The sequence below is a fragment of the Elephantulus edwardii genome, unplaced genomic scaffold (genome assembly GCF_000299155.1).
Source record: "Elephantulus edwardii isolate Elephantulus edwardi_28Jun2011 unplaced genomic scaffold, EleEdw1.0 scaffold00026, whole genome shotgun sequence".
Classification (NCBI taxonomy): Eukaryota; Metazoa; Chordata; class Mammalia; order Macroscelidea; family Macroscelididae; genus Elephantulus; species Elephantulus edwardii.
Genome location: NW_006399776.1, coordinates 833,006 through 846,536, shown reverse-complemented (window position 1 = coordinate 846,536; position 13,531 = coordinate 833,006). Strand labels below are relative to the sequence as shown.

Sequence of the window (13,531 nt, the reverse complement as noted above, 5' to 3'; positions counted from 1 at the left end):
TTCTGGTGAGGGTGAAGCCAGGCTTCTCCTCGGAGGCAAGGATTCTGAAGCTTCATCTGACATACTTTGGACATGTTGCAAGGCAGGCTCAATCCTTGGAGAGGGATGTCATGCTTGGGAGTGTAGAGGGACAGCTCAAGAGAGAAAGAACCTCAATGAGATGGATTGATTCAGTGACTGGGGTAATGGGGGGTAGGTGTGTCAGAATCAGTAAGATTGCCAAAGGATAGAGCAGGGTTTAGGGCTGTTGTACACAGGGATGCTATGAGTCACTGGCAACTCAATGGCACATAACAACAACAATAATCAGATATATTGAATCAGAACTTACAGTAAGATTCCTAGGTAAGGAACTACTAAACTGTTTCCACAGTGGTTGTACCCTTTTGTGTTCTCACCAGTAATGGATTAAGATTCTAATTTCTCTACTTTTTTGTCAATACTTAGTACTTTCATTTTTTTTTTTATCACTTATAAACAGTTTGAAATGAAGAACAGAAGAATCATTTAAATTCTGTTAGCACTTCTACCAGCAGGTTTAAAGAAGGAAATGGACTTAAAATTATAGCCTTAAGTGCTTTAATATAACCATTGGAATGAACCATGTGTGCTGCTCAGAAGCTCCTCCTATAGACTAAAGAGCAAGAGTTTTCAAGTTCTACTACACAGAAGAATCAACTAAGGAAATTGTTATAATGAATCTCAGCTCCCACTACCATAGAGGTTCCAAATCAGTGGGTCTAGAGCAGAACTATTACATTTTTAATCAGCACCTCATGTAATCCTATAACAAAAGGTCTGCTTCAGAAAACTCATTTCAATGTATGTTTCTAAAATTTCAGCAATTTTCTCCTGCTTCTGCATGGAGAATGGAGCAGTATGTTTAAGTGAGAAGGTTAGCTACGTGAGGAAAACTAAAGGAAAGGGAAGAAAGAGGAATTAATACTGAGCTCCTGCCTTAATCTCTTTTGCTATTTACTCTTGTCATCTAGTTGGAATTGACTTACAGCTGATCGTTCAGCTGGTTTTTAGAGGCTGTAAATCAAGAGATGTCTAGTTCTCTCAGACAGCTGGTCAATTCAAACCGCCTGCCTTTAGATTCGCAGCAGAATTCTCTATTCGCCAGGCCACCAGAGTGTCCTCTTAGCATCTTTTTTTGTTGTTAACCACTGAGTCAGAACTGACTCAAAAACCCTCTAGCAGGTTTTCAGAAGCAGGAAAACTTCATGGAGGAGACTGCCCTTCTTTCCTGCAAAGTAGCTGGTGGATTTGAAACATGGGCCTTCAGCATGGCAACACCCCTGCTTACCACCAGGCCACCAGAGCATCCTTTTATCAGTCCTGAAAATAAAGTTATTACTTTCTAAACATAAACTCACTCTATACGTTATTAACATAAGGAAACCAGACCTTTTCTACTCATTGAGGTTACTACCAGTATTTTTCTTTTTCAAATCCTTCTCCTGCCCATACAACTATTCCATCTGAGTAGTTTTAACTCCCTTTGCCTTGTATTCTTCACTATGGAAATGGAAGCCATTTGGATGGGAGGTTTCACTTTCAGGCCAATAAATCTACTAATTTATTATCTAGTCCTGACTTCCCTATCTCCTTTAATAGTAGAGCTAAGTGTCTCTCCCATCAAAGGCCTCATCCTTGCTCTAGGATGCCACTCCTACCTACCTCCTCCACCTTCTTAAGAACTTATTTCATTATTCTCTTTTTTTCCACGCTCTCCCTTTCTTTTGGAGTATCTGATCAGCATTCAAAGGGTTTTGGGATTTTTTTTTTTTAAATCTTATCTGGATTTCTTTCCTTCAAATAACTGCAGAAGAATGTCTCTTTGTGTTTCATTAACTATGCAAAGGAACAAACTGTTGTTAAAATTGAGAAGAATAGAGATTGCAGAACATTTAATTTATGCTCATACAAACTTACATCTAGATCAAGAAGCTCTTGTCCATACAGAGGAAGTTTTAAAATCAGGAAAGGTGTGTGTCAGAGTTATGTCCTCTCTCATACCTATTCAATGTTGGGCAAATCATTCAAGAAACTGGACTCCTAAAGAAAAATGTGGCTTTAGAATAGAAGGAAGACTCCTCAGCAATCTATGTTATGCAAATGCCACAACCTTGCTTGCTGAAAGTGAGGAAGACTTGAAATGTTTGTGGCAGAAGTTAAAAGATTATAGCTGTCACTCTGGTTTACATTTTATTATCAAGAAGACAAAAATCTTCACCACTGGGCAGACAGACAACATCATGACAGATGGAGAAAAGGTAAACATTGTCAATGATTTTTGCTTACTTGGATTCACAATCCCTTGGCACCTGCGGTCAGGGGATCAGAAGACATATAGCACTGGGAAAGTCTGCTGTTAGAGACCTCTCCAAAGTCCTGAGGCGCAATCATGCCAGTTTAAAGACTAAGGTGCGCCCGATTCAGACCATGGTGTTTTCAATCACTTTCTAGGCAACTGAGATCTCTGCAGTGAATAAGGATAACAGAAAAAGAATAGAGGTCCTTGAGATGCAGTGTTGGAAAAGAGTCCTGTCCTGCACCATTCTCATCAGCTTTGACACACTTGAACCCATTGCTGCTGTCCTAATCCATTTTGTTGAGGCCTTCCTCTCTTTCACCGACCTTCCATCTTTTGAAGTATAATGTCTTTTCCATGGAAAAGCCCCTCCTAACATTATGCAAGTATGTGAGGCAAAGCTTTATCACCCTTACCTTTAAGGGGTACTCAGATTGCACCTTCTCCAAGATATATGTCTGTTTGTTAGTTTTGGACTGCCAAACTAAGAGGACAGGACAGGGTTTAGATCTGTTGTTTACAGCGTCATTATGAGCTGTATGAGTTTATGAGGAGGAATGTGGCATCAGAATTGGAAGAAGACTCATCAACAACCTGTGTTATGCAGATGACACAACTCTTGTTTGCTGAAACTGAGGAGGATCTGAGACGTTTGTTGCAGAAGGTCAAAGACTGCAGTCTTCAATATGGATTGAAGATCAGCATCAAGAAAACAAAGAATCTCACCACTCAGCCAACTGGCAGCACCATGATAGATGGAGAAGAGATTGAGGTTGTTAACAATTTCAGGTTGATTTCATAATCATACTCTTGGCACCAGCAGTCAGCAAATCAAAAGACAAATTACATGGGGAAAATCTGCTGTCAGAGACCTCTCCAAAGTACTGAAGAGCATGTCAGTCTGGAGACTAAGGTGCAACAGGATCCAAGCCATGGTCTTCACAACTGTTTGCTATGCATCAGAGAGGTGGACAATGACTAAGGACGAAAGAAGACTTGTTATCTTTGGCTTGTGGTGCTTGTGGAACATCGAATATACCAGAGACTGCAAAGAGAACAACCAAGTCTGTTCTAGAGAGTGTGAAATTAGGCTGTTCCTTGGAAGGCAAGGATTATGAAGCTCTGTCTGACATAATTTGGGCATGTTGCCAGAAGGTACCAGTCCTTGGTGAGGGACATCATGCTTGGAAGGGTGGAGGAGAGGCAATACAGGGGAGGAAAACCTTAGATGAGATGGAATGATTCAGTCAGTGACGAGGGCAATGGGAGTAGGCATGTTGGAGAGTATGAGATTGGCTCAGGATAGGGCAGGGTTCAGAGCTATTCTAAGAGGGTCGCTATGAGTCGCAGGTGATATGTGTCAATGGCACATAACAGCCACCACAACAACTTGGGTTGTATTCAACTCGATGGCATATAACACAACACTCTCTTGGCTCTTCCCAAAAGATTATTCCATTACCTATATACCTCACCTCGTTTCTCTCACTTGTTTAAAAGTTTAATTTTTTTAAAAAATCAAAGTTGCACAGATAGTATACATTACTGGAAGAGGAGTCAACTTCATCTATAAGATAAAAAACATAACGGTCTCTAGCATCTTTTTCTCTCATTCTAATTATGCAGAGACATTTTCTTTTAATTATTTTAACTGGTCCTTTCTGAAACTAACCTAGGTATTTCTTAATAACATCTTTTATTGTTAATCTTAGGGGTTTTTCCACCCCATTGTTTTAAACATTAATGTATTAACTTTAGATTTGGTGCTCTTCCCCAACAATTTCATGCCTACAAAGTTTACTTCTTGTAATTTCCTTAATTGTATTGCAATTTTGGCTGGAATAATATTTTATATTTATGTCTACATTTACCATGCCACATAATTTACAGTAAACTATAATTAATTACAGGGAGCTTTTTTGGCCTAGTGGTAAGCTCTGATGGCCTAATTCTTGAAAGAAGGCAGTTCAAATCTACCAGCTGCTCCACAGGAAAAGGATGGGTAATCTCTCGTGAGATTAACTGCCTCTGAAAACCCAATAGAGAGTCAGCTATTGGACAGTTGATTCAAAGATGCACAACAACAACATGACACTAACAACCACTATACTAACTGAAGAGAGATTACTCACTATTCTATGGACCACAAAATGAACAAACAGATGTCTGGGGAAAAGTGCAGCTGCCCCGTGAAGGCAAGGATGGTGAAGTTTTTTGTCTTTCACACCTTGGGCATGTTGCTAGGAGAAGCTATTCCTTGGAAAGATGACAAGTCAATGAAAAAGAGGAAGACTCCCAATGATATGGATTGACAGTGACTGCAGCGATGGACTCAAATGTGTCAGAGAGGATGAGGACGGCACAATATTGGACAGGGCTCAGGTCTGTTGCTCACAGGGTCGCTATGACTTGTATTCGGTGGCATCTAACAACAAAAACAATTTCTTCTTCTTTCCTATGCATTTTCAGATACAGGATGTTCTGGTGGCATAGTCCATAGTGAGTTTCACTGCTAATCCAATGACAGTGCCTTTCTAGTGGTTTCGATCTACAGGTGTCTACATGGGAGAAGGATGGGTAAGCTCCCCCCATGTTATTTACAGCCTTGGAAACCTAATGGAGAGTCAGCTATAATTTGGCTCCTAATTGATTGCAAGGAGTTGGTATATTTTTTTAATGTTTTCCTTAAAGTTAGCTTATTTTTCTTTTTTTCACTTGTATTGTTTTCGTTGTTGTTGTCAGGTCCTCCAACTCATAGTGACCCCATGTGCAATGGAATGGAACCCTGCTTGACCTTGTGCCATCCTTTCCACATCTTCTGTGCTTACGCCCATTCTTGCAGTGTGGTGCCAGGACTTAAAACTTCATTCCTCATTGGTAGTTACATTTCTCCTCAAGACATCTACTCAAATCACAGAGATACTGTTACCTTCTTATAAAAGTTTCCTTTGGAAACTTCTGATGGGTTCCAAGTTGGAATGATTGTGATTGATGTTAAGTGTATACTTGTCATTTGAGAGCTCATCATTATCTCAGGGATTTGTTTCCAGTTCTTATTGTCTCCCTCTTTCTGTACTTAGTCTTTTTGATGAAGAGTCCCACTTTCTTAAAGTATAATTTGCATACAATAAAATACACTAATTTAAATTAATGAGTATAACAAATTTATTTCTCTGTAACCATCATCTCATTAAAGATATAGGACATTTCTGGTATCCCAGAAAGTTTTCCTTGCAACTCTTTGAAATCTCCTCTTTCTTGTTCCTGCCACAAACATTAATGTGATTTCTATCACTCTAGACAGATTCACTTTGCCTATTCTAGGACTTCTAAATAGAATCATAGCATGAATAACTGTGTCTCAATTGGAGCAATACTTTTGAGATTCACCTCTATTGTCAAATGTATTATTTTTAATTGTCAAGTAGTATATCAATGCAGAAAAATACTGCAATTTGTATAAACAGTCACTTGCTGATATTTGGATTGTTTTCAATATGGGTCCATTATGAATATAACTGCTATGAAATGAATCATTATGAAGTTTTATGGGACTGTTATGAATATAACTGCTTCAAGTTTTTCTGAGGATATATATTTTTTATTTCTCTTATGTAAATACTTAAGAATAGGACTTTCGGGTCATTGGGTAGGTACACATTTAATTATCTAAGAACTCCTCCACTAGCTGTATCATTTTAGAGTCACCATAAGAATACACTATTCCATTTGCTCCAATCCTCACTAAATTCTTGAACTGTCAGTCATCTTACTTTAAGTCATCTTGGTAGGTATGGAACTTTGGTAAAGTATACCTTCAAAGAAAGTTCTTAAAAGGGGTATGTGGGTAGTACTTCTTCGGAGTCATGAGATGAATGTGAGTCTGAATGTATCTTCATTCTACCTTCTCATTTGATTGAGGCTGAGCTGGCCATAGAATTCTAAATTGGTAAGAAAAAAGTTCCTTCAAAATTTCAACCATCACCGTGACTTCTTGCTTTCATAGTTGCTACTGAGAAGTCTAGTCAGTCATGTAGTTTTCATCCTCACTATGTTATCTATTCTTTTTTGGAAGTTTACAAAATTATCTTAGTTCTTCTATGCTTGGAAAATTTACAATCATATACCTTAATGTGGGCATATTACCACCCATTTTGTTGGGACTTTTGTGGATTCTTCAATATAGAAGCACATGTTCTTCAGTTCTTGAGAAAGTTCCTAAACTATATTTTTAATGGCTCCCTCCCTTTTGTTGTCTATTTCTCACACACCTATTTGATTCCTTGGCTTACTAGACTGGTATCAAAATTTCCTTGCTTTCTTCCCTCTCCTATCATTACCTGATAGACTGACATGGGGATTGCTGCAATGGTCTCCAATATGTCAAAGGACGGTGCAGGACAGGATAGGGTTCAAGTCTATTGTTCATAGGGTCACAATGACTCACAGTTGACTCAATGACACCTAACAATGACAATCATAAATTCTGAAGTACCGAGTCTACCAAAAGTGCCTTGGAAGAAAGGTCCAGCAATTTGTTTTTGTAAGACATCACCAACTGAAAACCCTATGTACCCTGACATCATGATAATCAACTTGATGGAAACTAGCCTTGTGTTTCTTTGTTAAAAGATCTCTTTTATTTACCCTGAATTTCCAAAAGCAGCCAAACCCTGGTGGCCTTGAAGGTAAGGAGTTTTACCTTAAACCCAAAGGCAGCAGGTTCAAATCTACCAGCTTCTCAGAGGGAGAAAGCTGGAGAATTCACTGGAGGGTCAGCTATGAGTCAGTTGCAATTTGTCTGCAATGAGTTTACTCTTGTTTTATGGATACATGATGGTCTGCTCTCTCTGTGTTGCTTTTAGGCGTCATCCAGGTCTCCGACTCACAGTGAACCTATTTACAACAGACTGAAACCTTGCCCAGTTGTGCACCATCCTCACAATCTCTGTTGGCAGTTCCTGAGTCAATCTTGTTAAGGGTTTTCCTCTCCTTCTCTGACCTTTTATTTTTTCAAGCATCATGTCCTTTTTCAAGGACTAGATAACATAATATGTGAGATAATGTATCACTATCTGAGGTGCAATCTGGTTGCACTTCTTCCATGACAGATTTATTTGCTTTCTTAGCATTATCTCTTAGGATACCAGTTAAATATTTTTACTTTGCTCACCTTAATAATGTATTCTAAAATTGTTTGTTTATTTGTTCTAGGCTCTTTCATATTAGAGGCATTCTTCAGATGTCTGAAGAGCCTTAGTTGTTTGTTGTTTTTTCTTTCTATCAACATTTAACAAAAGCCTGATTAAAAGTCCTGAGCACATGCGCACTATCTGTTGACTGATGGGGAATCTCAATGTTAGTATACAAAGATTTTCATCTTCCTCAGAGGAGATCCCCTCCATTATCTCACCTGGGGAGTAAAATATGGTTATTGGCATTAGTATTCACTACACATGTTTATAAATCTCCTTGTTTTTCCAGGTTGTATTTTCTATCTCTCAATAGGGGATAAAGGCTCAAGGATATCAGTGATGGTAAGGATGTTCCAGGATAAGGCAATGTTCAGATCTGTTGTTCAAAGGGTCAGTGTGAGCCATAACTGACTTCATGGCACCTAAGAAAAACAAGAACTTCTCTTGTAAAACTCTTCTCCAACTTGCTTTGTCTTCCCACATTTCCAAAGGCCCCTGATAAAACCAGTTATAGGCCTACTAAGGACTCTTTAGTGCAATGGTTCTCAAATATGGTCCTGGAATGACTTACATCAGCATCATCTAAGAACTCAACAGAAATTAAAATTCTCAGGCCCTATTTCAGGAGAAGTTCCTGAACAGTTCAAAGAGTTAAATATCCCAAATATCTGAATTCACCCAGACAGAGATACCTTGAAATGGAAATAAGTCTGTTTATCTGCTTCTGAATGGTCTGCGCTTAGAAAACTCTATTGATCATCTAGCTATATGCTCTCTGTAGAGTCATAACTAGTTGCAAATTAGAAGGAACTAACTTCAGATATACTGAATTAGAAACTTTGGGATAGGACCCAGGAATAAGCACTTTAACAAATTACTAGGTGCTTTAGTCCATGATAAAGTTTGAGGACTATTATTCCAGTACAAAGTGGGTTGGCTTTGGGCTCAAGCATATCAGAGATGATAAGGATGACACAAGATAGGAAGGTCTGTTGTTCACAGGATTGTTTTGAGTCATACTCAACTCATAGGCACCTAACAATAATAACAACCACCACCACCACCTCTAGTTTAAGGCATGTGGTTTGAATCCACTAGATGCTCTGTAGAAGAAGGATGGGCAGTATCCTCCCTATAGAGTGTGATTTACCACCTCTGAAAACCCTCTGGGCGTGAGCTATGGGTCAGTTCTGGCTCCACGCAAATAACATCATGCACCACCCTGCTTTAGGATGTGGTCTATTAAGTCAGTTACTTCTTTTGTGCTTCCTTTACAGTTTCCAAATTTCTCCTGTGATTGTTCCCGTTCCAGTGTTCTCACATTTATGAATTTGTAGTTTTAAAATAAATACACTCTTTTACTGTGATTTAAGAGAAGCTTGAGAGCAAAATTAGATACATGAATGTTTGCTACTTTAACCTGGACATCTTTGTGTGTGTATTCATTCTTCAAGCTCTTCACTCCTACTTATAGTTGATAACAGATACTAACTAAATCCAAAGGATATTTTGTTGTCTTCTTACTAAATTTCTCGCAGCTTCAATTTACTTACTCTTATTTTGAAATACTGTTTTCTTGGATTCTGAGATACTTGTTTGTCTTTTACCTAACTTCTGAAGCTTGACTTTCTAGGCAACTTTGCCCATTTCTATCGCAAAATCTATCACCCCTCTGTATACAGACCTCTCTTCTGAACTGTAGATTCATATGTAAACGGCCTTTAGATATCTCCATTTGGCTATGCCATGACTAATATGTGAGAACCAATGTTTGAACTCATGTCCAAAACCTCACCTGGATTCCCTCATCTTTTCATAAATAATACACATTTTCATCTACTCACCTGTTTAGTGAGAAAATTCAGAGACATTTCTAATACCGTCCTTTCCTCACTTCTCAGTAACCTTTAGCCTATTTTGTCAATGTTACCAATATTTAGAAAAAGACATCATGCTAAGAAAGGTAGAGTGTCAGAAAGAGAAAAGAAGACCCTCAAGGGTGCGGACCGACAGTGACTGTAACAATGAGCTTGAGCATGTCGGGAGACGGAGGATGACACAAGATAGAGCAAAGTTTAGATTTGTTGTCACAGGGTCCCTGTGAGCTGTAGTTGAGACTACCTCATATAACAACACTGATCTCTAAAATGTTTATCCGTACCTTTCCCCTCATCCATTCTAGTGCAAGCTATCCTTACTTCATTTGAACCACTGTAACAGTTCACTTGTTTCCATTCTTAACACCTTCCAATAAAACTAGCAGAACCCAAGGGGTCACACATTTTATCACGCCTCTTCCCTGCTTAAAACCTTTCATTAGCTTCCCACTGCACTTGAGAGCAACAGTCACTTAACATGACCTGACCTTTAATAAGATGAACTGAACAGTGACTATAAATGTGCGCTCAAGCATGGCAGAGAATAGGGAAAGATTCCAATCTATTGTTCATAAGGTCACTGTGATTTGCAATCAGACTTGACAGCATCTAACAACATCAATCAGGATCTGTCTGATCTGGTGTCCCAACATATCTCTCCAAAACAATTTTATGTTCTGAAGACTCCAGCTATACTGATCTTTTAGGATGTGTGTGTATGCTGTTCTCTTTGCTTGAAAAACCTCTTCTGTACTCATTCTGCTTGGTTAACTCCTACTGACTTTTTTCAAGAGGCAGTTTAAATGTACCTGGCTCATAACAAACTATGTTCCACTAGTTACTATCTTTTATAGCATCTTGTTGGTTTTTTTATAAAAAAAATTGCGATTAAAAGAATTTGAATGTTACATTTATTCATGTGTTTAACATTTGTTTTCTACATTAGATAAAAAGCTTGAGAATTCTCATTGCTGTCTGCTGTTGTTGATTGCTGTCGAGTCGAGTGCGACTCATAGCAATTCTATGAACAAAAGGCCTAATGCCTTTCCATAACTATTGTCATTTCTCTAAGTTCACAGAGTTTCCAGAGGCGTGTGGTTTAGGAGGAAGTGGATACCACTCCTGTTTCCAACCCTGGAGCTCCACCAAACACTGTCTACACTGGGAAGCCATTTTAGTACTTGATACCATAATGGTACAAGGTTCAGCATCACAGCAACCCAGGTTATTTCACACTGCACACTGACAAAGAGTGATGTACAAAGTGGAAGAGTGTTCCTCCAGATATAAAAGCACTAGTTTCACTTAGCAGTGGTTAAGTATCATTAAACTGAATACGACTGAGAGTGTAACACAAAAGACCTAAACTCTGTTCTATAAGTAACATAATTTCTGTACATTTATAGAGTTTAGAGAGTTTGTAGAGTTTCCAGAGGCCTCTAGATTAGGAACTGGATGCCACTCCTGCTTCCCAGCATAAATCAATCTGGAAGCTCATCTAAACACTGTACATAATGGGTCCTGTGATTTCTCCTTGCTGCTAATAGTAAAATGTGAAAGAGATGGACTTAAAAACTGAACTTTTCAATTAAAAAAAAAACCCTCAAAAGATCTAGAAAATTCTTCTGTACAAACTTGGGTCATGCATTCTAGAATTTTCACCAAGGATGTGACTACACAATCTTGTTAAAGAGATCCAACCCATGATTGATGAAATCTAACCAACTAGTGAACCAGAATAACCCATCAGATTAAACTAAAGGGAAAGAAGACAGAATGAAATGAATGTTGTCTGCTTTTTGGAATTATACAGGTAGAAAATAGGCCAATGGAGCTAATCTATAATCCTCCAAAAAAAGAAAAAGACCATGGGAGCAGCTTGGAATCAGTAGAATATTCAAAGGAACATGGTCATCTCAGACTCACAAAATAGGGCTGTCGTGTCCTGGGCCTCAAAGTGCCTCCTAGGTTTCAGAGTTTAATATTTGCCAGTATCTTCCCCAACTCAGTTTTGGAATGTGGGGCTGCTGCTGCCAAACTCCAAAGCTTAGAGGGGAGACTAGGAGGATGGGCTAAAAAAATCACAAGAAGTAGAACTGCCATCTCAGTGGGGCAGAGGGGCCTCCATCCAGATTCTAGGGTCTCAGAAAGATTACTTTCAAGCGTTGAGTTGTTAGATGCCATCCTCTTCACTACAACTCAGTGACCTCATGAACAACATACTGAAATCTTGCCCTAACCTACATTCTTCTCTCCATCGGTCATGCTCCAGCCCCCAGTTACAGACACTGTCAATCATCTTGTTGAAGGTCTTCCTCTTTTTCAGTAATCCTCTACCTATCCCAGCATGGTATCTTTTTCCTCCTGACAATATGCGCCAAGTACATGAAATGGAGTTTCACCATGCTTACATCTAAGGAGCATCCTGGTTGCATTTCCTCCAAGACAGGGTTGTCTTGGAGAACAATCATCTGTCTTGGAGGGTAAGCCTTGAGACAAAATGCAAACTATTCCACCAGCCTTTGGACTTGCTTTATGTTCTCCCTGCTTCCCCTCTAGTTTATCTCAATGTCTACCTTGTGTCTGTCCCATAATTACACTCTGGAAACAGATACCTTGCAATATAGATTTCATAGGGTCAGAGATGAAGAGGACTTTTGCCCTAAGATAGATCACAGCCAAAGGCCTCTCTCCTTCCTTCATCTGTGTCTTTCTCTTGCTTGTTTAATCTGTTCTATATCTCTAGGGAGATTGATTCCAGACCCTCTACACGGATCCTGTCTCAATAAAACAGACAACATTGCCAAACAGGATTAAACCACTGCTGTTGTGGAGTCAGTCCCCAACTCAGCTATGGACAGGACAGTGTGGAATTACCCTTTAGAGCTTCCAAAGCAGTAAATCTTTATGGAGGCAAATTACCTCACCTTTCTTCTCTGTTAGCAGGGCGATACTTAGTCCACTGGGATATTGTGATTAGTTCTAAGATATTAAAGAAGAAATCCAGAGAAGCAGAAATGATGGAAGATGTCAAACCACAGAACGATCTCCCAGGAACAGAAGCTCAGAAATCAAGTCCTTCATCCAGTACCTACAAACAGGGAACTTCTCCCAGAACCAGCACCCTAAATTCAGACGTCTAGCCTCTTAAACAGGGACAACATTTCTATGAGAGCAGCACTCGATAACCAGGCCCCCTGAAAGAACACATTCCCTGGAAAGAAAGTTGAAGCGTCCAAAACACGTGCATTTAAACATGACAGGGTCTCTCCAGGCAAAAGGTAAACAGAAAGTGAGCTGGCAACACAACTCACCTACAAGTTCTCCAATCATGAAAAGCAAGTAAAGAATGGCAGCAATGGCCAATCGGGTCTTCACCTTTCTCTGCTTCCGCACCTCTCTCTGCTTGCTGCAGTTGTCGCAGGGGTCCACCTTCAAACTCAGCTGACTGTTGGTCAGAGGTAAATCCTGGTCCAATAAGGAGTCGTCGTCGGCCTGCAGCGCCCCGTTGACAGGCCTGTCTGGGGTCTCGGAACCATCATCCGTCACCACTCGAAGTTTGTTAAAGCGAGAAAGCCCCTCCTCCCCCACCTCGTCTGAGAAGTCAAAGGCGCTGGTGTCATTTAAAAACAGCGGCGCATCATCCCTCCTCAGCAGAGATTTGAGGCGCTTCCAGGCGCCGGCTCCGGCCATGGCCGAGGCTGCGCGGCCGCGGCGAAGAACCGTCCGGGGCAGGCGGAAGGCTGGCGCCTCCTAGTTCACCGCAGCGCTAGTTTCCGAGGCAAGGCTGGGCGTCCCTCCCCACCCTGTAAAGAAGGAACACGTTAGAAATGGAAGGCGCCAACATCCCCCTCAAGTTCCGACCCCGCAGGCGGCAGGGGGCAGGGCCGGCCCCGAGCTCGCCGTCCGCCCGCGGCGCCGGGAAGCCCGGCCGGGGCTCCGCGAGGGGGCGGTGCATCTACCTGGGGCACTGGCTCCGGGGCCCGGATCATCTCCCCGGCCCGCTGCGCCAGCTCTCACCATCCAGGCCCCGACAGCCGCGGAGCAGCGCGCCCCCCGCGCCAGCCACACCCGCCCAGCTGCCACCGCGGCCGGCTCCCCAGGTCTGACAGGTTCGCGGCCGGCGCCTGCAGCCACCGCTT

At 40.8% G+C, this 13,531-nt stretch overlaps 1 protein-coding gene across 1 annotated transcript in view; it reads right to left on the bottom strand.

Annotated features, from left to right (window-relative positions):
* SLC30A4 (solute carrier family 30 (zinc transporter), member 4) overlaps positions 1-13,082 on the bottom strand; it is a 34,226-nt gene extending 21,144 nt beyond the window's left edge. The window contains exons 1-2 of the mRNA XM_006883193.1: positions 12,697-13,082; positions 3,291-3,312 (exon numbers count right to left, since the gene is read on the bottom strand). Coding sequence (XP_006883255.1) covers positions 3,291-3,312; positions 12,697-13,082 — 408 coding nt within the window. The remainder of the gene's footprint in view (positions 1-3,290; positions 3,313-12,696) is intronic.
* Positions 13,083-13,531: the final 449 nt, after the last annotated feature.